General features: G+C 43.4%; 1 protein-coding gene across 2 annotated transcripts in view; it reads left to right on the top strand.

The window, feature by feature from the left end:
• GRM3 (glutamate metabotropic receptor 3) overlaps positions 1 to 14,796 on the top strand; it is a 92,050-nt gene extending 77,254 nt beyond the window's left edge. The window contains exons 3-4 of one of the 2 annotated variants that reach the window (XM_075557643.1): positions 5,713 to 5,887; positions 14,685 to 14,796. In XM_075557643.1, coding sequence (XP_075413758.1) covers positions 5,713 to 5,887; positions 14,685 to 14,796 — 287 coding nt within the window. The remainder of the gene's footprint in view (positions 1 to 5,712; positions 5,888 to 14,684) is intronic. The other variant, XM_075557642.1, reaches the window with a different exon arrangement.
• The last annotated feature ends 9,455 nt before the right edge of the window (positions 14,797 to 24,251 follow it).

The raw sequence follows: 24,251 nt of genomic DNA, 5'->3' as shown, positions 1-24,251 counted from the left end.
ACTAATGCCACACCCAAATTTGACAAAGGTTGAAAAAGAAAGAAGCAAATTTGGCTGAAAAGAAAAAAAAAAAGAAGGTAGCCTTAAAAATGCATATTCACACTTGGGCTACCCCCCCTACCCCCTACCCCCAACCCCCTCCCCCAGAGACATCGCTGGGCTGGGCTGTGGCCTGGGCATCAGGATTTTTCCAAGCCCCTCGGGTGGCTCTAATTTTCAGCTAAGGTCAAATATCACTGCTCTACCATGTTACATTTTTCTTGCTCACAGAGAATATTTGTTTCACAGTCTGGCTTGCACTGTTGAAATTGGTCAGATTTAGGAAACTGAGAAATCATTCACAAATACCCAAACGTTTGGTTTCTCTTTAAAAAGTAAGATGTGAACTCAAACGCCTACACACAACAACTAGCTGGACCCGCCTCACTTTTGAAGGAGCCCTGGGGTGGCAGTGAGTTCTGAGCTGAGCTGCTACTTGCAAAGTGAGCAGTCTGGACCCCCAACCACGCCAGGAGGTCCAGAGGAGGCTTTCTACTCCTGGAAAGAGTTGCAAGCTCAGAACCCCCTCCATGCCTGTGGCTTTGGTTTGGATTGTTAGTTAGCCTGCCTCCTCTAGATGTGGCCTGCTCTGCTGTTTCTCATAGCCTCTCCTATCCGCTGAATTCTTATACCTGACTCGTTTCACTTGTGAACTTTGCTAGAAGCATTTGAACTTAGGACCCTTGTTTTGAAAGACTTATGTATATACAGAACAAGCCTGGAATTGAAAATTTCCCAGAGGGAAACCATGTAGTGGAAATAAAATTAGCACTACTAGAAAAGTATCCCATAATTCACGAGTTGCTGGAAGGAGTTTGGGAATCAGACAGTCAAGAAGGTTTATGGCTCAGTGCTTTACCACCCATTGTGAGTTATAAATAAATAGAAAGCTCTATTCTAGTCTTCAAGAAGCTTATATCCCAGCAGGGTGAGAGAAAACTCAAGCATGAAAGAATTCAAGATTAACACAGGAGAATTTATAATTAAATTGGTTATACAGAATCTGAAGGCCTAATTTTGCAACTAAAACAACAACAACACACACACACACACACACACACACAAATCCACGTTGAATTGCTAAAAGCTTGCATTTTCCAGGAATGCTTCCTATGAATTTCCCCCTGACCACTGACGGCCAGCTCCAGTTAAAATAGCTAGAGACTCGAGGAGGGTGACGAGAGCAAGGCTGAAGAAGAATTAATGTGCTTAAATTACGGTGTTGGTTGAGGATATTGGCAGTCCGCTGCACTGCCAGAAGAAACAGCAAATCCATCTTGGAAGAATTACTGACAAAATGCTCCCTGGAAGCAAATTTGGAGAGAATTCATCCCATAAACTTGGGACAAGTTGTCAGTCCCTTGAGAAAAACATCAGGTTTGGTAGCCAGTGGGTGAAAAAGAGATGGATTGACACAATGGTTACAGCAATGAGCTCAAATAGAGGGACAGTTGCAAAAAAAATGGCAATAGTCAGTGTTGTATTCTGCTGCATACAGGGCCACGATGAGTCACAACCAACCCAACAACAGCTAACAACAATAGCGATATATAAAGTGAAGGGTTGGTAAAAGGAACGTTCTTAAGACCAAAATGAAACAATCAGAAGGCAATGCTGGATCTTACTTAGTGATAGGTGATTTGAAGATAGGAAGGATCTAATTAGTACATGAACTCCGCCATCCTTCATGACACCTTGGAAAGTTGATAATATAATAGGAGAAATGAGTAAACAAATTTAGAGGATAATTAAATCGCCAGGTGTCACCATTAAGAAGTAATAGGGCAGTTTGGGGGTTTTTTTTGTGATCCAAATCTATATTCTCGATACAACACCACAAACTTTCTATTCTTGTTCTGAAGGATGGGTCTGTGAAAGAGCCTAGCACTGCAGCTGGTCTACAGGTCTCCAAGACGCGCCATGAGGCCCAGCTGTTGCCTTTCTTCCTTCATGAGCATGATGCACCCTACCTCCTTAACTCTCCAGGGAACTAGCCAATTCTTAAGTGATTCTCCTGGTTTCATTCCCTGTTTCGCGTTTCATATTTAGTGTGGGTACAGGGCTCTGTCAGTGCTCTGTGAAAGAAGATTCTTTAGCCTGCTTAACCCACACCCTTGTACGATGGTTCCAATCAAAGGAACCTGCAGCAGAGAAAGAGAAGTCCCTCTCCAGTCCCCCGCTCCAAGGCCAGTTGCCACAATCAGGATACCTACCGTTCAAGCAGCGTTCTTTGAACTGACTGTTTGTTGCTCAGCCTGCATCCACCTCCCCGATCCCACCTCATTAACAGGCAATAAAGGGGAGCACCACATACCTGCTTGGGTGTCTGTGCAGTTTAAGAACATATGTCTGCCCCTTGCCATGGGCTTCCCTCAAACCCTGATAATCCACCAAAGTCCCATATGTCCTCCTTAAGAAAAGGGTGTGTGTGTGTGTGTGTGTGTGTGTGTGTGTGTGTGTGTGTGTGTGTGTGTGTGTGTGTGTGTTGTGAGAGAGAGAGAGAGAATTCATCAACAGTTCATCTTCATTGTCAAAACTGTCAAGAACTGCACAGTCTGATTTCTTACCGTACTGGGAAGCTCACACGTTAGCCTGCCACTGTTGTGTTGAGGCTAACAAAAAGGACTTTTGGGTACATGGCAGCAGCAGTGGCCAGAGTATCCGCCTTTGTGCTGGATCCCCAAATTCCTTGTCTACCCTCCACCCCCACAGCCCCCCATCCTAAAAAAACAAACTCAGGACCATCGAGTAGATTGAGACTCATAGCCACACTGGAGGACGTGACAGACCTTCCCCCTTTGAGCTTCTGAGACTCTTCAGAGAAGCAGAAAGCAAGCCCCATCTTGCTCCTGAAGAACACATACTTCTTCCTCATGGTTAGCAGCCCAGCACCGTAGCCCTCATGCCACGGGGGTTTCTTATTCACTCAGGTTGTGCAAAACGTGCCCAGCAACCCCTGCAAAAGCGACGGGGCTGTGTCTCTGCAGTGGACGCTTGTGCAAGGGAACCTGAATCTTTCATACGGAATAGTCTGCTGGCTCTTTGACAGATGGAGAAATTACTTTCCCAGGCTGTAGACAAACAGTGCTTCGCTCCTGGAGACACAGTATCTTCTCCAGATCTTTGCTTTGCAAACACCCATGTAAAGAAAGCTTGGAAAGAAATGAACCCGTGTCTCTGCTTGCAGAGACGTACAACTATGAAAGACCCGCAGAGAACTGACAAGGTCAGACACGTGTTCTTGACTTAAATGCATGATTATAAGAGAAAGGGCATGATCACAGAGGACCCTCGGACTTTTGTCGTACACAGCTGGGTGACAAAGCCAACTCGCCGCTGTCGAGTAGATTCCAACTCACAGCCAGCAGACAGTGTTTGGTTTGGGTTTCTGAGAGTGCTGAAACTTTCTCTCACAGAGTGACTCATTCCCAGCTCGATGAGTAGCCCACAGCTCCGTGAAGCTTTGCCATCAACTCCAATTTACACACGTGGGGGGAAGGGATGAAGTTCTATTTACATACTAATTCTGAAATTCCTAGTACACACCCAAAAGAATCTGTCACAGCCTTGATTGAATATGTAAGTCTGGAAGCCCATAAAATAAAGTCAGAGTTAATAATTAATATATGGATGTTCTCAATATAAACCAAAATATTATGCTGCTAGAGTCAATTCCAACTTATAGCAACCCTATGGGACAGAATATAACTTCTCCCTAGGGATTCCAAAGCAGAGAGCCTCCTTTCTCTCCCATGTAGCAGCTGGTAGGTTCCAACTACTGACCTGGAGAGTGGCAGTCCAATGTGTAATCCCCTGTGCCACCAGAGCTCCTTTGACATTACCACCTTAAACTGAAAAACCCAGCGTACTGCTGCTGAGTCGATACCCACCAAGGAACCACTACACCAAGGCCATGGAATTCAATGAGATAGGGATTGAGAGAATCTAAAGTTGAAGTCTGGGATACTTCAGCATGAGTGGCTTACGAGGTAAGAGACTCTACAAATGTTAGGAACTTCATTCTGTTTTGTTTTTAATGTAAAGCCTGCTTAAGCTAAAATTCAGCCCATAGGTTTACTTTAACGTTGAAAGCATAATCCAGCTCTCCCATTCTAAAGCTAGTGTCTCCCTTCACTACTCCAAAGTGCCCTCTGAACCTTGGGCTGATGAATGAGATGTTCTGCTCCTTTCAGTCAACCAGAGTCCCTCTGATATTGGTTGCTGTTAGTTGGTTTATCAGAGAAAAGGCTATTTATTATCTATGATATAAAACCTTGGTAAATTATAACAAACTCACCACCAGTATGTCAATTCGGGCTCACGGCCATTCTAAAGAACCGAGTAGAAATACCCCCTCTCCCCACCACCCCGATCCAAGATTGTAAAAGCACGTTGATGTGCCAAACCTTTTTCCTGTGGAGTGGCTGACATTTGTCCAACCAGCAGTGGAGTGCTGAACCAACACACACACACACACACACACACACACACACACACAAGACCCCAAACATGCCGCTCTGAGTTAATTCAGTCTTCAGCTTTCCTTGATTAAAAAGGAAGGTCAGAGATAGAAGAAATAATTTCCATATCATTATCCAACGTGATAAAATATGTAGTATCTAATCTGGGAACTGAAACCAGGACAATAATGATATCAGAGAAGATGGAAAATGACAGGAAGAGACTTAGAAGAAGTTCCTAGTTCAGGGTCTAGTTTTCGGAAGCGTGAAAAGGGGGAAGGGAAAGTTCCAGGTCATGAGTGGGCTTGTAGGCACCTGTTGTTGTTAGATGCCAAGGTTCCACCCCATAGCAACCCTATGCACAGCAGAAGGAAACGCAGCAAGGTCCTGCGCCATCCTCCCAGTGGTGCCTACACGTGAACCCATTGTTGCAGCCTCTGTGTCAGCCTCTCTCCTCCAGGGCCTTGCCCAGTTACACTGGCCCTCCATCGGACCAAGCCGAATGTCCAGCTCACTGCACTGTTCTCTCAGGAAAACACGTCCAAAGATGGAGGAACCCTCGGGCCGCCCTTCTTCCGAGAGAGGTCAGTTGTCCTGTTAGTGCAGCATGGTACTTTCCTGGGTACATAGAGCACACAATCATTGAGCAAAACTCTCTAATGACCCAAACTTCCAGAGAGATGCAAATAAAAAAAGGAAAAGAGAAGGTGCCTCAAAACAAACTTGGTAGGGTCCCTCCCCTCGATTTAAGTAAACGGGTAACTGATAGGCAGAGCACCCAGCAAGAGGAGGGGATGTGAACATATCAGAGGCCAAGTTCATTGACTGCAAACAGCAGCGAGCTTGCCATTCCATCACCGAGTATTGAAGTTTTGCTATTTAGTTTCTGACCCTAGTGGTATTGCAGAAATGTCTCTGTAAACATATAAATAAAAAATAAAATAGGAAAAGCCACAGGACACCTTGGCAAGCACTCAGGAAAATCACACACAAATAGTGTTTGCTTTTAGTCCTAAGCAACATTTCCACGACTGCCCCGAACTCAAAAAAAAAAAAAAACCAATGTGTTTGCTGCATCAGCTTGGCCGTAATACAGACAGTGCTGTGGGTTATTCTCAGTTTTTCAGGGATTGGTCTTGGTCCAATGTTCTTTTCAGCTCGACACCTTCTTGAATGCACACCTTCTTGAACATTAAGCAACCTTTTCTTGTAGGTGCAGACGACAACCATGTGCATCTCCGTCAGCCTGAGTGGCTTCGTGGTTCTGGGCTGTTTGTTTGCACCCAAGGTGCATATCGTCCTGTTCCAACCCCAGAAAAACGTGGTCACACACAGGCTGCACCTCAACAGGTTCAGTGTCAGTGGAACTGGGACTCCGTATTCTCAGTGTAAGTATGGGGCTCGTCGCTGGACCCTCGGTAAATAGGATTGTCATGGGGACCGGGCTGGGAGGGGAAGTAGATGACATAAAGACAAACAGTGCATTTTGAAGCTTGATTGAAACTGAATCAATCAAGGTTCAACTGTGTGCCACATACTGTGCTTAGGGGCCGGGACACAATGGTGAGCAGAAGGGTCCATTTCTGTTTGGGGGGTTCACACAGGAAAGAAAGACATTGAGTCCACACCTGCATGCAGTTGGGATTTTCAGCCATGTTGTGGAATCTGAAAACCAGGTCGCTGCTCAGTTCAGTAGGTAACTGGAGCACGTCGCTTTATTGCTCCCTGTCTCAATTACTCGTTACACCAGAGGATTGGATTAGATTGGTGCTCTGCATGGTGTGTTCGACATTACACAGGTGCTGAGAGTGTTTCTGGAACACTTAAAAGGGGAAGAAAACTAGGTGAGACAGAAAGAGCTATATCCTCAATATTCCCTTGGAAACCCATAACGCCGTTAGCCTGCTAAAGGTTTTGAGAAACACTGTAATTAAGAAAACAAAGAAACAAGTGTTTAACTTTGCTATTCATAGAACTTCTTAAACAGGCTTGACCCCAGTCCCACCAGGAAACACCCCACGGAACCCCTTCAGGTTGCTGGAAGCGCACAGGTTGCTTCAGCAAAGACCCAGTGGAGAGTCACCGCCGTGATCCCAGTGATCCCAGGGTATCGACATCAAAGCCCCAAATGTGTGAAACAGTTTCCTTAGAGAATCCCTGGTTTAATTATTTAGAGCCCTCGAAAACACAAGTCTTCCTAGAGGGGGCACTCTTTTGAGCCATTTTCAACTGGTCTCTTGTGTGGAATAGGAGACGTTAACTGATAGAAGGATAAAGCGGAAGGTCAGTGAGAAGACTCACAAGACGGGGAAGGGTGCTCGCACCTGACAGAGACAAATGGCTTTTTATGTTCTTGCCTCCAGTCAGCTAGGAAGGCTACTGCCCAATAACCCAGCATCCCCAGGCGAGCAATCACATCAGTGCCCCAATTTCTCCAACAACGTAAAACGTGTTCCTGGCAGCCCTCACCCCCAGCAAACGGTGTGAAGACTGGCAGGCTAGGGGTGAGGGCACCAAGATGCGCTGCGTGCACACAGAAGCACCAGGCCACTCGAAAGGATTTACTGTACGTGGGAAGGCTCCTTCCAAGGGCAGGGGACATTCAGACACCAGGAACTCCTAAACTCACACTGGGGCCCCCACACAAAAGCAAACAACCTTGCATTTGGATGAGAAAGAAAGAGGTCATTTCTATCTTTTGTTGTTCAGCTTTAGAAACAAAGAGGCTTTCCCGAGCGGATTCCCAAGTCCAGGCAAGCAAGAACGTATGCTGGGAATGTAAGTGAAACTGTATCATTTTGAAGGAGACCGCCTGATGTATACAGGAGGTTACTTAGCATAAAACGATAAAGGATCCATGCAGGTCGGTATGTCGTTAGCACTAAGATGGCTTTATAACTTGGGGAGAGAGGTCATCAATGAAATGTGCCCAGTGGTATCTGGAGATGCTCTAAACTTGGTCTTAGGCAAACACGTGTTTCTCTTGCTCAAGGTGATCATTCAGGTCCATGGATGCCATTAGCATTAGGATCAGCCAGGAGGCTTCTGTAAACGAATGATGCCAGGATTTGGGTCCCGGAGGAACTCTAGGCACAAGGAAATTGATTCGCTCTGCCAAAATCCTCTTCAGAAAGTCAACTGTGTAGGTAACTGCTCAGTTGACAGAATTAATCTTTATTACAAAGTATTTTTACGATATAAAAAAGACGCTGTGGTGCAAACAAGCAAGCAGTCCATCTCCCAGCATCACAGAAAGCATGTTTTTGGTTTTTCCCATGGAACCAGAGCCACAGGGAGCAAGGACAGCTGACCAGGTTCTGCAGTGACCGTGGCCGAGCCTCTAAAAAGACCCAGTGAGCAGGAGCCAGCCCCTCCTGAAATCTGATGATGACTTTAGAAATGAATAAAATGAAGTCGCTGCCCGTGTTTCTGCTTGACATCACAAGTCCAGGAAGACAGCATAAGATGCCGACACTGCAAGTTCAGGGAGCCCCATAATGACGCTCGTACTCGTCGGGCTGGGAAAATTAGCAAGCTATTTGGCACCACCGACGGAACTGAGCGTCTTCCACTCCACAGGCAGGAGTATATTACCAACATAAATCTGCCCTGGACAGTGCAGGAGCGTCTGGAGCAATCAGCAAGTTAGGCCCCTGCTCCAGGCAAAATACATCCAGCGCATCCAAATCAGCTAAGTGTCAATCCCATTTCCCTTAGGTATGAAAGTCTACAGCACCCCTAAGAAGCTCAGCCCCTTTTCTTTCTTTTCCTGCCTCACCGAGGATTGGCGAACAGCTCCTCTCCAGCTGTCAAAGAGAGAACCCAACATCCATGAGCAGCCCTGGTGACGTCATGGGTAGGAGTCGGGCTGCTCAGCTCAAGGCCAGCAGCTACCAACTACCAGTCTCTCTGCGGGAGAAAGACGAGGCTTTCTGATGCCATAAAGCGTGACAGACCAGCAACCCCACAGGGACAGCTCTAGCCACCCGACAGGGTCACTGTCGGTCAGAGCGGACTCTGCGGCAGTGAGGTTCACATCATGCGGAAGAACTGGTGTTCGTGATCTTGTTTCTTCTGTGCTGATACTTCCATCATATTTGACCCACAAATGAGCTTTTCCAATTCTTGCAGTATTTCCCCTTTGACCTGTCATTTTACCCTGTTGATCTTCCCCCAACCAAAAATAGCATGCCTTCCCTCACAGCGATGACCACAAAGACAAGCTAGAAGGGGCCCTACAGCCTATTATTATAATAACTTCATGTGTAGGTGAATAAACCAGGACCCTTCCTAACACATACTCTAAAGACTTGGTAACTGACATGATAGAAAAATGCTAGGAAGCTGTTACAAGGTTCCTCTGGCCTTCCTGGGCTTGTCTTCCGCAGCTCCTGACTGTGTTCCACTCCGTGTCTACTCTGACCATGAGAACCTCACATGCTGGCTGCTACTGAATCGATTCTGAAGTGTAGAACTGCTGAGATAGTAAATGTTTATAGGAATAGGCAGCCCCATCTTTGTCCTGTGGAGATGCTTGAACCACTGACTTTGCAATTAGCAGCCCAACACTTAACATGAGAAACTTAGCCTATTACAAGTTCAATGACTTTGTTGTTTGTCTTAGTTAAATGCGCTCCTTCAGCCATACAGCTGATGATAGCCTGTTTTCTCACATGCATGCACACTTGAATTCCTCTAAAAGGTCTTGTTCCAAGAAGCGCAGAACAAACATGTCTGTGCGCGACCTCAATGGTCCACACAAACAAGCTGCACACTGAGCAAGTGTGATCTCGCAGACACATCCATCTTGAGGGTTCTTGGATATGGTACTTGATGAAGGCAAAGGAATATTACTAATGGTGTCTTTCTAACTACCGGCATTTATCTCAAAGGCACATAATTGCTCTAACCTAAATAGTGCTTTAAAAACAAGTATCAGTTACTTGAATTAAATTATACTATATAGCCCCTTATTTACCCAACACTTGAAAATAATGTAAACCTAATATTCCAGAAAGGATTTCTGAATGAGATACTATTCTATGAGATATACCTAAAGCCATACCCATTTCAATTTATTCAGAATATATATATGAGCAAGAGAGGGGGGGGTATGATGTAATCCAATACCTAACCCACTGGTATCAAGTCTTTCCCAGTTCATAACAATCCTATATAAGGTTTCTCAGACTATACATCTTTACTGGAGCAAGCTTCTGTCAGTACTTGAAAGCAACACGTGCAAACAGTCTAAGATCAATTCATTACATGTTATTTCTCCTTCCCACTTTGTTTTTGTCAGTTTAGGTGAAAGTCTCTGGAGAACTTCCCTACATGGGGAGACTGTGCTTTCAGCAGAGAGATCCCTACTCATGAGCAGCAAGTTAAGATGGCTGCCTTACTTGGCATAATTCCAGAGATGTTGGGAGAGAGCTCCTTAGCAAATAAATATGACTAATCCAATGGATATTTACTCATTCAAGAAAAATTTAGATGGCTCAGTTCTAGGCATTGAGGAAGTAATAATGAATAACATATACAAACTTTCCTTACATATTGTTAATATCCTAATGGGGAAAGAAAGCACAAAGATAAACTAATAAATAATATGCAAGACATCAAGTGGTGAAAAGTGGCCTGGAAAAATGGATCAACTAGCAGGGCAGAGGCAAATCGAATATTCTGAGAAGGAGAGACTTCTTTCCTACAAGGTATCCAGGGAAGGCCTCTTTGGTCAGGTGACGTTTGCAGAGGGACCTGACACCAATGAAGGGCGTGACTCATGCGGGATCTCTAGGAACACATTTGAAGGAGAAGGACAGCACATGAAAAGGTCCACATTTGGGAGAATAGCAGAGTCAATGTGGCCAGATTGGAAATGAATGAGGATGAAAGTGGGAGGAGACAGGGACAGAGAGCAAGTAGACTGTGAATACTTTAGAGGTCGTTGTTAAAAAAAAAAAAAGTGCTCTCCTGATGAGAGAAATGGGAAGTCAGTAGACGGGTTTCAGCAGAGGGGTGGCATGAGCTGCCCTTTAAAGTCTCTTGGTGACTGTGTGGGCAGAAAAACAAGAGAGGGGCCGTGAAAGAGATCAGGTTGGAAACCTTTGTGTTGAGTGATTGAAGCCAGAGTGACAGCAGAGGAAGTACATAGAGTATTAGTACAGGGGAGAAAATGTAAAGGAAGGAAGCAGAATTCACTCATGAGAGAGGAAGACGTATGCCTGCCATTGATCGATGACAGCTGAACAGACTTGGATCGCTAGGTCTCGTAGCATGTGCTGCTAATACCAGTTGTTTGGACTTCAGGGTGAACGAGTTTCTGATCCTGGTCTGGGGAATGCATCGCCATAAAAGAGAGGAGCAGCCAGAGGTGTCTGGCAATGAAGAGGAGAAGAGAGTACAGTATTCATGGAATAGTACACAGAACGACTGTCCTTTCACTGCCAATTACCATTATCCATCCACTTGTGTTCTTCCCGAAGGAGGAAAAAGAGAGAGAGAGAGAGAGAGAGAGAGAGAGAGAGAGAGAGAGAGAGAGAGAGAGAGAGAGAGCGCTAGCATCAGGAAGATGACATCAAGTGCCAAAACTGTAGTAAGGCATTTGGTTGGAATTTATCAAGATGCAGTCAAGGACAAAGTAAACTTTCTGCTAAGGTACTCAAGCTGTAAAAAGGGCACATGATGTTTCTTTCCCTCTGTTTTCCTGACTCTTGCCTTGTAAGAAGGAATCACGGCATGAAGAAATATTTTGCTTTTCCACATTGCTCCTGGAGTTGGGCTGCTAACCACGATACTGACAACTCAAACCCACCAGCCCCTCATGGAAAGACGCAGTCTGGGAGACCCCAATTTAGGGTCACTATAAGCTGGAATCGACTCCATACCATGGATCTAACTCCATATTGGGGAACAAAATCCTGGTCTTACCAACTTCAAGCGAATATCATTTCCTCGTCGATCTGCTATGAACAGTTTGAGATCATGACTTGGATCGTAAAAGGCAAACACCTCTCTTGAGAATTGGTCCATCTTTCTGCAGAGCTTGTTTGGAGGTTCTAACAGGAAAGCCCCGCGTTACTCACACACCCTTGACTGACAGGATGGTCCTCCTCAATCACTCAGACAGCCTCCTCATGAAGGGACACACATAGAGCAGGGAGGGAGGAAGGGCACACCTGCCTATCAGCCAGATCAGTAGGGAGACGGATGTCCAATCCAGATTGCCCTCAACTCCTAGTCCCTGTTTCTTGATCACGGGCTCTCTCTCTATCGAGGCTACCAAGCCAGGGGGAAGTAAACTCGTGATCTGCCTGCTGGCACGCAGTAGTCACTAGATGACCTTCTGGAGTGGGAACAAGAGGCTCCAGCACAAGTGGAATAAGGTAAAGAGTCATAAAAGGGGTTCTGAAAGACAAGAGAGCAACTAGCCAGCGGAAAGTGGACTCCAGGCATTGAACAATTTAAGCAAGCAGACATCCTGGGAAAAGTCGTTCGGGTCACCAGGAGCAAGGAAATGGAACAGATGGGGTCAGAGTGGAATGTCTGTTCTGTTTAAATGTTTATTTTTTTCCCTGAGGCAGATGGATTACGCAGTTATAGTAACACACTGATTCTCAGGAACCACGTCTCAGCGCTAAACTGACCAACAGACTTGGCATCCATAAGAAGCTATGAAATGAACATGCTTAGCCTTGACTGAGAGGCCCGTCACCTGAAGAAAAAGAGGGTCATTTCTCCAAACCTTGCTGGCCTGTGGCCTCCTGGGGAAGAGAAGCAGATCCCACAGAGCAAGGCGGAGCTGCTACTTGATTGCATTGATCCCCAATGCTGCGCCAAGCTTGTGAAGCAAGAAAAAAATGTCTTTTGAAGGGTGTGAGCGTTCCTTCTATGATCAGCGGTGGTGGAAAGACTGGGAATTTTTCAGCTAGCTTCAAGTGCTCACTGTGAATGGCAAAATACGCCACCTTAGCCTAGAATAAGAGTAAGCCATCATCCTAAATCCTAGGAAAGCCAAAAATAAACCTGCGTGCCTCTTTTTTGTTAACCAAGATCTACTGTACATTTATTCTTTACACATGAAACATATAGAATAAAGATTTCATACTTGATAAATGATATTCATTAAACCAAAAAAGCGGGAAAAAGGAAAAATTTACATCAAGTTTTAGCTACATTGTTTCGAATACAAATAGGCAGATTTAATCACTGGGAAAAAAATCTCAATTGTGTTTATTCATCAGGAACTTTAACTGAACCTGGAACTTTTTCATGCCTCTTATTTCAGGCAAAAAAAAAATGGTTACATAAATTTGTTTAACTCTACTTTAGAGAATGAGTTACACTTACACCATTAAAAGTCTTCATGAGAATTTCATCAGAAGGATATCAAAAGCTCATTACGTGCACACACACACACACACACAGATGACAGCACATTGCTCTTCCACATAGTTTACTACCCTGGGGAATAACAGCTGGGCTCACATGGGAGGGGTATGCAAAATATTTATGAAAGACAAAGCAATTGAGATAGTAAAGTCATAAAACAATTCCTTCTATATGTGCAAAAATGAGAATATGTTTTACATACTAAAGTGTATTGGCAAAAGCTACCGAGGAAACCATAAAAGAGAAGCGTAAAAATGCAAGGTGCAGTTCCTCTGCGCATGCCAAGAGTTTTGGGGCCAGGGGGTTGCAGAAAGAGGCTCGTGTGTTGGGTGCTATTATCACTCATAAGGGGACTCTAAAGTTATATTATTTTCCTCCAAAATCATCTAGATATTCTGACATAGGGGATTCCCTTTAGTGCTCCCATGAAGCAGGTAAATGACGTGAAGATGTGCTGTGAACTTTGTCATGATGTCCATGGAGTGTAAGGAAAAGACTGTTCAAGGAGACCCTGAAGATTTCTCATGCCGCCCTGATGTACCCTACCTACATGGTCAAAATGCATTCTGTCGTCTTTAAGCAATCAGAATGCAAGAAGCAAGCCAGCTGCAGGTGCACACTTGCAAGAACAGCGTTCCATCAAATTCCCCAATAGCCTGGGATCGTCAGAGTGGGTTGTGATACAGTCTTAAGGACTGCAAGTAGAAAGGGTCTTAGCCTCTCCAGGGCAGAGAGAGAGGGGGGGGGGGTGGCCTTAGCACACCAGTTCCCCTTGTCTTTCCCCCATGACACATCATTCTTCTCAATCTCTGAAAATGAAAAACCTCTGCAAAGTAATAAAACTTGATCCTGGAGAAGATAAAGAGATTAGTCAAAATGTCAACGGCAGCAGGCTTACCATGGTGAGCTCACAACCTGAGCCAGTTCTCTCTGCAGGGATAGCTGATGGTCATTGCCACAACATGGCATGAACAGCGGAAAGCCCATCTGACCCCAAATAAAGCTGCCCAAGAGCCTCCCATTTGCAGAACAGTTTTTGGAGTTAAAATTTTTTTGTGTTTTCCTCTGGAAACTTCTACTTTCATAATGCAAACAGTTATATAGCTGTGCACTTGCCTGTGCCTAGATTTTTCACAAAAGCAAAGCCTTACCAACAAGTGAATAGCTAAGAATTGACTCTGGGAAAGCTAAATGTCAGGAAAGAGGATGAATGTACCTTCCCAGACTAGCTGGACACCATGACACTATTGTCATTCACAAAAGCCTTTTGGAATGTCTTCTTTTCTGAAGGTTGTCCTGAAATTGAAATTCTCAATCTCCAGCTCTCCCTAATGTTTTCACTGAGTTCATCCTCCTGAGCATGAAAAATGCGTCAAACCATTCTTAACGTGAAATTGAAAGATGATTTGTGGGATGATATAAACGTTATCTCTAAGCAGAACATCCCATCTTGTTGTGAAATGAGTATTTAATATCACTATCTTGAAGAAAATGATGGTGAGTGTTCAATTTTTCACCTTGTATTTTAACCAGTTTATCAGAGTTAATATCTTTCAACAAGGATTGTGCTTCTAGACATTTTCTTAGTTGGGGTATGTTCTAGGAAGGAAACTAATATTAGGCAGAACAACTTTAGAAAGTTTACCTGCTACCTTATTGAATCATTTATCATCTTCTAAAGCCAAGGTTCAAACAACTTTTAAAATGATGTTAACGTGTTTCTGAGATTACCTGGGCCGTTGTCCGTGGGCCTGCTCAGCTAACTGACTCTTTTGTCCTGATTGTGTGTTCCAGCCTCCGCCAGCACGTATGTCCCAACAGTGTGCAACGGGCGGGAAGTTCTCGACTCCACCACCTCATCCCTGTGATTGTGAATTGCAGTTGTTATTGTGTTTTAGACTGTTAGACAAAAGTGTCACGTGCAGCTCCAGAAAATGAAAACAGAGCAAATGAACAACCCTTGTACCTTTTTTAGAAACAGTACAATAAATTATTTTTGAGGACTGTACAGTAGTGATATGCTAGACATTTTTAGACTGATTTTAGTGCCCCTATTATTAACAATCCCCGGTTACATGGAAATAACCATTGCTTACAGAGCTGAGCAATGGTAACAGAGTCTGACAGGGTCAGGCTATTAAACAATATGGTGGCAATATTAGGTAACTTTTTTTCCTATAAAGTTTTTGTAGGTCCTTGTTGTAACTAATTTAGGATGCATTTCTATATTGTATATTAAAGTTACTTTATGTGTAACATTGTTTTTCTCAGCCCAAAATTTAAAAAGCATCTGTATTAATATAAAGACATTGACAATAAAACCTTCAGGGTTTTCCAGCATGGTGGATAATGGTTTGTTCTTTTTGAATTACTTAAGATAATTTTAATATGTTGACCTCAAATCATTTCTACTTTTCTACTTTTAATGTCAAAAGAAATGGTCTAACTTGGCTTCCCTTTGCAGCTATACATGTTTGAACACAATTTGTTACCCTACCAGCGACCAACCCTTCCTTGCAGCTCACAATGGTCAAAGACTGGCTGGCAACACCTGACAGATCGAACCATGTCATATGCCAACACAGATCCTGGTTGTCCATTCTATGTCAAAGTAGCATGGCAGTCCGGCAATTGCCAAAGCGGGGCTCTACACGCAGAACCTGCCCAGAAAGGTGGGATGGCTCTCAGTTCCCCCAAAGAACCTGAATTGGTAGTAAGGACGCTGGAAACGGGTCTTTGCATTCCACTGGAAAAGAAGACTATCCATAGCTGAATGAGGCAACAACAATGAACAATGTTTTATGTTCCCATCCTTTCCAGAGACCCAGGAGCAATGTGTGAGCACATGGGTTTGTCACTAAACTTGACTATTGTACTAACCTAAATAAAGGAGTGAACAAGAAAAGCGTGTCTATTGTCCTTGAAACTTTTTCGTCAAGAACCATTTATTCATGTAGTAAGCGTTTCTGAGACCCAACCTGCCAGGTCCCGTGCCAGGACCCATGGGGAGAGGGGTTTCACTTCCTCGGGCAATTGTAACAACTACCACAAACTGGTTGGCTGGAAGGTACCATCTCCAGAGCTGCACGTCCAAAACCCAACTATCAGTGAAGCTGCACTCCTGACTGAAGCATGCATTCCCTACAGAATCCATCCCATTCATCTTCGAGCTTCTTTGATTGCCAGCTTTTTGGCTTGGGACTACCTCACTCCAATCTCTGCCTCCGTGTGCCTCTTATCCTCCATCCTCACTGCCACTGAGGCAATGCTGCCTCCTAGATACCCCTCTGGGTTTCTGAGACTGTAACTGTTCTAGGGAGTAGAAAGTCCCGTCTTCCTCTCGCAGAGCTGCTGGTGGTTTCAAACTGCCCACCAGAGAACTGCAGCCCAATGCATAACCTCTACACAAACAGGGATCCTTAGATCAATAGAGACACCTTATTGAATTTAAGGTGCACCAAGATAATCCAAAGGACCCCTCGTGGCATATAGTGGGTTATGCATTGAGCTAATAACTGCAAGGTCTATAGTTTAAAACCCAGCAGGAAAAAGAGGAGGCTCCTCCAACCAAGAGTGACAGTCTTGGAAACACCCCATGGGCAGTTCTGTCCTATAGAGTCAGTGCTACCGGGTTGCTATGAGTGAGAATTGAGTCAATGGCAGTGAGAGAAGGTAATCCAGGAGTATGTCCTCATCTCAATGACCGTAACCCAATTACATCTGCAAAGGTCCTTTTTTTCAAATAGAGCAACATTCAGAGATTCAAAGGAAAGGATAGGGCCTATCTTGGAGGGGGCACTAATTTAGCTCACGACCAAGAGAAATATGAATATGATCTAGTCCCTGTGCTTTTGAGAATCAAAATTAGAAGGGAAGCCGCAGGCTGCATTACCAGGGTGTCGATAATCAAGACATACTGATAACCATTTTTAAAACATCCAATAATAATGACCACGTCGCTAAAAGCCAACAGTACTGGCCTTGGAGGAAATAAAAGTGAGGAGTCAGGTGTTAGGAATTCTTTGCTTCATTCTCTAAGCATTTGAATCAGCAAACTAATCAATCATTCCAAACCCACCAGATGCTCAAAGACAACGGTGCTCACCAGTCCTTGAAATCTCATATGCAAACAAGAACCTAGAATTTGAGGAGCAGGTGGGGTAGATCGAGTAATAGATTCAACAGTGGAAGATGACAAAATGAATTCTGCTGTGACTGAAGCTAGCAGGAATGCTAGCTAAGTGTGCTCAGAACGGGCATCTGCTCACGATAAAGGCTGAGGCAAGGCTGATAAGAAAGAAAATACACTTAACCCACTGATGAAAAGTGACAGTCTGAGGAAGACAGTATCAGGTGGGCGGTTCAGAGACCCAGCTGACGCCTCCAACATTCAGACTGATCACAGCTCTCGGAAACAAGACACTTACACTTGTGTCTGACTCTTAAGAAAACTGTGTCTCTGAGAGCTAGATTTTGACCTCTGGCTATTGTTATTTCGTACCCTGCTAGCACTCTGAAAAAATGCACAAACTAGCAGTTTTTGTCATCTTCGTCTTCCTTGCCGTAAGCTTTGTTGTCAATTTGAAAGTGCATCATCTAGCATGTAATCCCTGGAGAAATCTTAAAAATAAAACAATGTATGCAAAATAACAGCTATAAAATATTTTCCATAAGCCAGTTCAAAACCATTTTTTCTACAATAACATCTCATCCTTTCTCGCTGTAACCAGTTGAGCCTATCCATCTTTGCAAGATTACAGAAACTAAGAAGCCCAATCCAAATGACATACAAAAAAATACACCAGCACCTATATGCCTATCATTGACCTTCGTTTGTTTGTTTGTATGTCTACGGCATTTGAAGTGCTCCCGTTCGCCTCTAGTTTAACTATTGATAGACTCTCTTACTCAAGTGTGTTGTAAAATAAAATGGTCCCATGTTCCTGCGGAGACAAATTGGCTAGCGGGCCATGCCACGGCCAAAGTAGGGCAGTAACTCAGTCAGTGTGTTTTTACAGCCTTCAGCTTCTCTCGGCCGCACTTGCCAACACGAGCGCTCTGGGCCCCGAGTTCTTCAGCACAGGGCTGTAAACATGGGCAAGCCAGGTAAAGTGCACGGACAGATGTGTAGATTGTAACCCCCACTGCTCTAGCGACTAAGGTCCAAGCAAGAAATCTCACAATCAGCACACCTACCCCCTAACAGGTTTGTTGTGGTCCAGCTGTTTCTCGCAGCGACCCTGTCCACAAGAGCAGGAACCGCAGCCAGTCCTGCCCCATCTTCACAAGCATTACTCTGTCTGAGTCCTTCAGTCCAGCCACCGTAGCAGTGCATCCTGTTGAGAGATTTTTCTCTCCTTGTTTTTGACCCTCTTTTACAAAGAGTGACGCCTTTCTCCGGGTACTGGTCCCCCTTGATAACATGTTCAAGACACGTAAGACGTAATTATTATCACCACCCATCCTCCAAGCGTCTCTTCTGGGAGTCCATGGTCATTGCTGTACTCTCGACAATATCACCATTCCAATGCGTCCACTTTTTTGGTCTTCCTTATTCATTGTCCAGATTTTCCATGTTTAAGAGACCATTGAAAATACCATCTTCGGGGTTAGGGGCATCTTCGTACTCCGAGTGGTAGCTTTGCTTTTTAACATTTTAAAGTTTTACAGCAGATTTATCAATAAATACTTTGATGTCATGACTGTTGCTTCCAGGGGTGTTGATTATGGATCCAAGTAAAATTAAATCCTGGCGATTTTAATCCTTTCCTCCTTCATCCTCATGTTGCTTACGGATGCAGTTATGAAGACATGGGTTTGTGGCCGGTGTAATCCATACCGAAGGCTCTATTCTTTTATCTTCATCAGTAAAGGCTTCAAGTTCGCTTCACTTTCAGCGAGCAAGACTGTGCCATCTGCATGGTGAAGGCTGTTACTGGGGCTTCCTACTGCTCCATCCTGATGGCGTGTCCCCTTCATGTAGACCGCTGCTATTTGTTCCGCAGGACTGAATGACAATGGCGAGGAGATACAACCCTGGTGAGCACCTTTCCTGATTTTAAACCATGCAATGTCCCCTTGTTTTGTTCCAAGTACTGCGTCTTGGTTCCACAAGAGCACAATAAAGGGTTCGGGAACTCCCATTCTTTGTAACATTATCCATGGTTTTTATGAGTTGAATGCCTTGGCATAGTCAATTGAACACAGGTGATGTTTAGTGAGACTCCTTGCTTTCAAACAAGATCCAGCTGATGCCAGCAATCCCAGTCCCTTAGTCCATGTCCTCTTCTCAATCTAGCTTGAGTTCCAGGCAGGCCCCTGCCTATCTACTCCTGCAACGGATTTTGAATTATCAGTAAAATTGGTGAGATGAATGATATTGCTCAATAATATTTTCATTCTGTCCGATCACTTTTCTTCGTAAAAATTGCCCATAGAGGTTTCTCTCTTCCGGTCAGGTGGCCAATTTTCTTGGCATCGATGACTGAGCACTTCCAGCATGGATGCGTTTGTTGGAAGTGTTTTTTGCAAGTACGTCCTGTGCACCTTGTACTTCTTTAGTACCATGGGATACAGCTCCTGGGATGGTTGAATGTCAACCAGTTCTGGTACCAATCCAAAAACCACACACACTGCCAGCAAATTTACTCCTTTCAAATTTATTCCTCCCATTTTCTTTTGATGCTTTCTGTCTCATTCAATATTCTGTCCCTAGAATCCTTCAATCGTGCAACATCAAGCCTGATGTTTTTCTTCATTTAGTTCTAGAAATGGTGGATGGGCTCTTCTCCTTAGGCTTTTTAACTGTAGCTATAATTCTGGATCTTCCTAATTCTACATTATAATACTTTGTCTTCTTGAGCTGCCTTCTGAAGCCTTCTGGTCAGTTCTTTTATGTGATTTCTTCTTTTCAGTTTAGTGGATTCAGGAGCAAACTCCAGAATCTCTTCTTATGTCTTAGAAACTCTAACGGTGCAGTCTATTACTGATGAATCCAAAGTCAGTGGCTCAGATCTTCCAGCTGCTTCACATGAAGAAGCCTCCAGGAGCACATCTAGTCTATTCTATAGGATGCTCTGAGTCAGAAGCAAGTGAAGGGCAGTAGGGAATGAGTCATAACTTGGTCTTTCTTTCCTTTTATTTAACTTACGATTTCATTATTTTTTATTAAGTTATTTTCATCCGCACCTCATTCACTATGCCCCAGCACCTAAACTACACCTGGGTACATTTTAAAGGAACCATGCTTTTGAGTGATCTTTTGCTGCCGTGAAAAGCACTCTTTGGAGTCCCGAGCACAGTCCTCCCCCAGAAAGCTGTAAGTGCCTGGTAAGGAAAATTGGAGAATGGCAAGTTTGTGAAGAACAACACACATTCAAAGTGTCACAGTTACCTGCCATCTCTGAGCGTGACACAGCCATCGGTCAGAATACCACAGGCATACACCTGATTGCTATGCAGTGCATCCAGAACCCTTGGCTGTAATGGAAATTAATGACCATTTGAACCAGTTGGAAGCTCTAGCTTGGGGAGGGTAACGGTGGCCCCAAACCAGAAGTCCACAAGCCACAGCCAGCACTCAGATCTAGCCCTGCCACCTGTTTTTGTACACTGACAAGGACGTTTCTATTTTTAATAGTTGGAAAAACAAAGAGTATTTCAGGATACATAGAATTTATATGAAATTCAGATTTCAATGTCCATAAGCAAACTTGTATCGAAACACAGTCATGCCCCTTAGTTTGCATAGTCTCTCTGGCTGCTTTCATGCGACAAATGGCAGGTGTGAGTAGTGACAGCAAAGACTATATGGCCTGCAGAGTCAAAGATCTAGGGGAAGTCTACTGCCCTCTGACGTAACACATTGTGATAGTAATATTACTATCAATCCCACTACTCATATAAATTCATTTTCTTTTCAATTGGTCCTCATCTTAAAAGTTGTACATGTGCTTTTCATGTATGATCCTAACATGGATGCATGGGAAATGTTAAGCTAAAAGAAATAAAATCCAGTAAAATAGTAATCTTCTCTGTCGGTAACTATGAAGGTGAACTCCAGGTTAGCTTCCAAAGAATAAGTCAGCTGTTGGGCTTTGTTTACGTGTATTTTCCTTGAAAACTTTTCTTTAGCTCAACTTTAAGACTGTAAGTCTGGGATAATATTCAAAGGTACTATAAAGTAGATGTGACAGTATTCCTGGTACTCTTATAGTCAATATTTTTTAGTGTCGAACGATAAATGTGAAAAATAAACTGACAACTTAGCAAGTGGAGTCATCTGGCCAACCCAACCCCCAGAAAATTGATCGTGAAGAGGAATGATCTGCTATGAGCCTCCCACTAGGGATGATTGCGAACAACAAGAGAAGCTCTGTGGATAGAAGTCAAATGACACTAGAGTTGTCTTGTAGAAGTGTAGTCAATCATGCCCCGCCATCTGGGGACATGGAGGATTCTATTAGTAATGACTGGACACAAGCAATTTCTTCCGAAGAGCCCATTTAAATTACCCTATCTTCTTGGCAAGAAAATAATGACAAGTCTATGCATATTTTTAAACCTAGAAATGAATTGATCACTAGTAATCAAAGGGGGGAACAGTAATATTAAAATTCAGTCTTTTTAATCAAGTGAGCATATAAGTTGTTCAACAATGCTAAGTGGCAAATCATTCACCCCGAGAAAGCATGTCTCATCTGCTGGAAAATCAAAGTTAAATATGTCTTAAAAGATACTAAGAGACATTATAGATAAGAGTTGACCTAATGAAGTATTTAAGGCAACAAACATGTGCCTTTTACAAAAAAAAAAAATTACCACTTGCAGAGGGGAGGGGGACAAAATATATCAATTAAAAGTCATAGGAACATGATTAATTTGTTTCTCAATGTTACATTGAGATTTCTAAAGGCCTGATATTAAACCAGTGCCTCAAATTGGTTTGTTCCCTTTCTACCATACCTGGAATTGGCATTTCCACCCAGATACACTGAATCAGAATATGCATTTTAACAAGAAAATGGGGGGTAAGAATTTCTTAGAGATCTTGTTAAAATGTAGACTCTTATTCAGCATAGCTGGGGTAAAAACCTATGTTCCCAGCAGGGGATAGAACCAGAATGTACTGGTTTAAAGCCCTACATAAAATTGAAGTGAATTATAGCCAGGCCTGGTATGAATATTCTCTTCACAAAATATTCTTCTTCATGCTTCCTCCACACTTGGAATAAGATGACAAAGCCCTGGGATTCGAATGAAAAAAAAAAGCCAAATAGTGTCTTTCCAAAGATAGAACTGAGCCTGATACCTAAAATCAGAAATGAAAGAAATAAGCTCTATTCAAAATCAACTACATTTGCAGAGAGTTCATTAAAATTTAAGGCATTTTTGACATGTCAGATATTTTAGTCCAGTGACAGGAGAAGAAAGAAGCTACTTGGGTGCAAATCCCAATCATCTCTGGCTTGGAGCACACGGAGCGCCGCTGAAGATGGAGAGAGAGGTGACAGGCGGACAGGTGGAAACTTGCTGACTGTCCACTTTTGCAGGACGGCAGGGCTCCTCGGAAAGGGTGCGTTTCAAAGGGATTTGCCATCTTCTGTTTAAATTTTTATCAAATAGGAAAAGACCTATCAGCACTCTGCTGGCAGAACAGCCAGCAATGCCAAAATAACTTTTTCTTTATAAAATGTTTCCAGAAACTAAAGTGGGACCTCTAGAATCCCACCACAAACAGCAAATGAGTGGTGATTTCAACCTCTGTTTGTGTGCACCACAGGAGAGACAGACGCAAACGCAACACCATCCAACAATAACCATAGAATAACCTCGGGTTTCACAGAAGACCAGCCAAATAAATGCAATGATTTATTTTTTTCTACCAGTTTCCACAAAAATAAAGACATGACTAGGTGAGTTAAAAGTTACAAGGCAAATGTAATCAAAATGATTGCGACAAAATAGTCGACAAACCCTGCCTACACCGGTCCATCACTAGTCCTTGAGAAAATCTGAGTTAGGATCTGTAAGGATTACTATGTTTGGAAACAAACAAAAGCACCATAGTGTTCATTCAAGGTTAGAAAACACCCCCACCCTTTTTTGTTCCACCACCACCCCCCAGTTCAAAACCATTTATACAACATTTATCAGGTCCAAATTCATTTAAACTTCTTTCAGCAAATCTTTGTAATGTGCCAATGCTAGTAACCCATAATAGGACACTCACAATTATCTGGATCACTTCTGAAGAACAGCACTCAGTTCATTAACTGCTAATGATACAACCACATTCTGATTACAAATACAGTTATATGCAATTTTCTGAAATTGAATTCTTGCTTTTTGGTTTTAAAAGAAAAAAGCTCATATGCTTTAAAAGTCTTGCAGAAGAAAAATAATTATATGACCTTTCAAACTGACACTTGAAGCTAGCAAAACGATCCACGTTTCCATTTTCTGGAGACCACAAAACTCTTCCAAAACCTTTTTACAGTGATCCAGACTTAAAACGCCATCCCATTTTCTATGCAAGTGATTTCATGAACAGGCTATCCTAGGGATTTTTATTATTATTATTATATTTCAAATAAAACACAAACTGCTCTAAGTCTCTGGACATTGACAACAGTGCCAGGTCATTTGTCTGGATGGAGAGTCAAGGGTGCTCCTCATGGCACTTGTTTCCTGCCAGCACTTCTGTCAAGCCCTTCTTACATCTCAGAGCAGACTCTACATTGGGATAACCCGGGCAGAGCTGACTTTCTTAAAAATTACCGATAACAGTTCTGAAATCAAGAGAAGATACCCTATGGAAAAAATGAAAAATTTATTGTCTTTCAATGCTCACCAGTATTAATACAAAAGATTTTTTAAGGTCATGAAAATAAATAATGGGGAAAATAACTATGCTTTAAAATTTTTTCCAAATATTTACCAAGATAGAAACAAAGGGGGGGGGACCATCAATGGGAATACAATGCATTATCTGCCCTGCAAAGCATACTGTTTCTGTAGAAGTTACAAACAATAGAAGTTACCCATTAATTATATGGCATGCATCAGTAGTGCACTGGTGGGTTTAAACTGGGTTTTCTGTTAGGTTTATATACAGAGAAATCTCTTCCTGAGTTGAGCTTCATCTTCAGTTGAGACCCAAACCACTCGCTTTCCTTTTTTGGCAAGGTACTTGACCGTGTGATAAGGCAATCAACCGTTTCACCTCCTTTCTTTGTCGGCAACATGGTCCTCCTTTAAGGGATCACCAATATGACAGGTGCCAAGGTCTAAGCTGTGGCCCTGGAAACCTAGAAAGCAGGTCTCTGTGTCTCCTAGTCTGAAGGCGACAGCCTTGCCTCT

Source organism: Tenrec ecaudatus, chromosome 9 (assembly GCF_050624435.1).
Source record: "Tenrec ecaudatus isolate mTenEca1 chromosome 9, mTenEca1.hap1, whole genome shotgun sequence".
In the NCBI taxonomy this organism is placed as follows: domain Eukaryota; kingdom Metazoa; phylum Chordata; class Mammalia; order Afrosoricida; family Tenrecidae; genus Tenrec; species Tenrec ecaudatus.
Note: the sequence above shows the minus strand (reverse complement) of the source record. Positions and strands in the feature narration are given on the sequence as shown.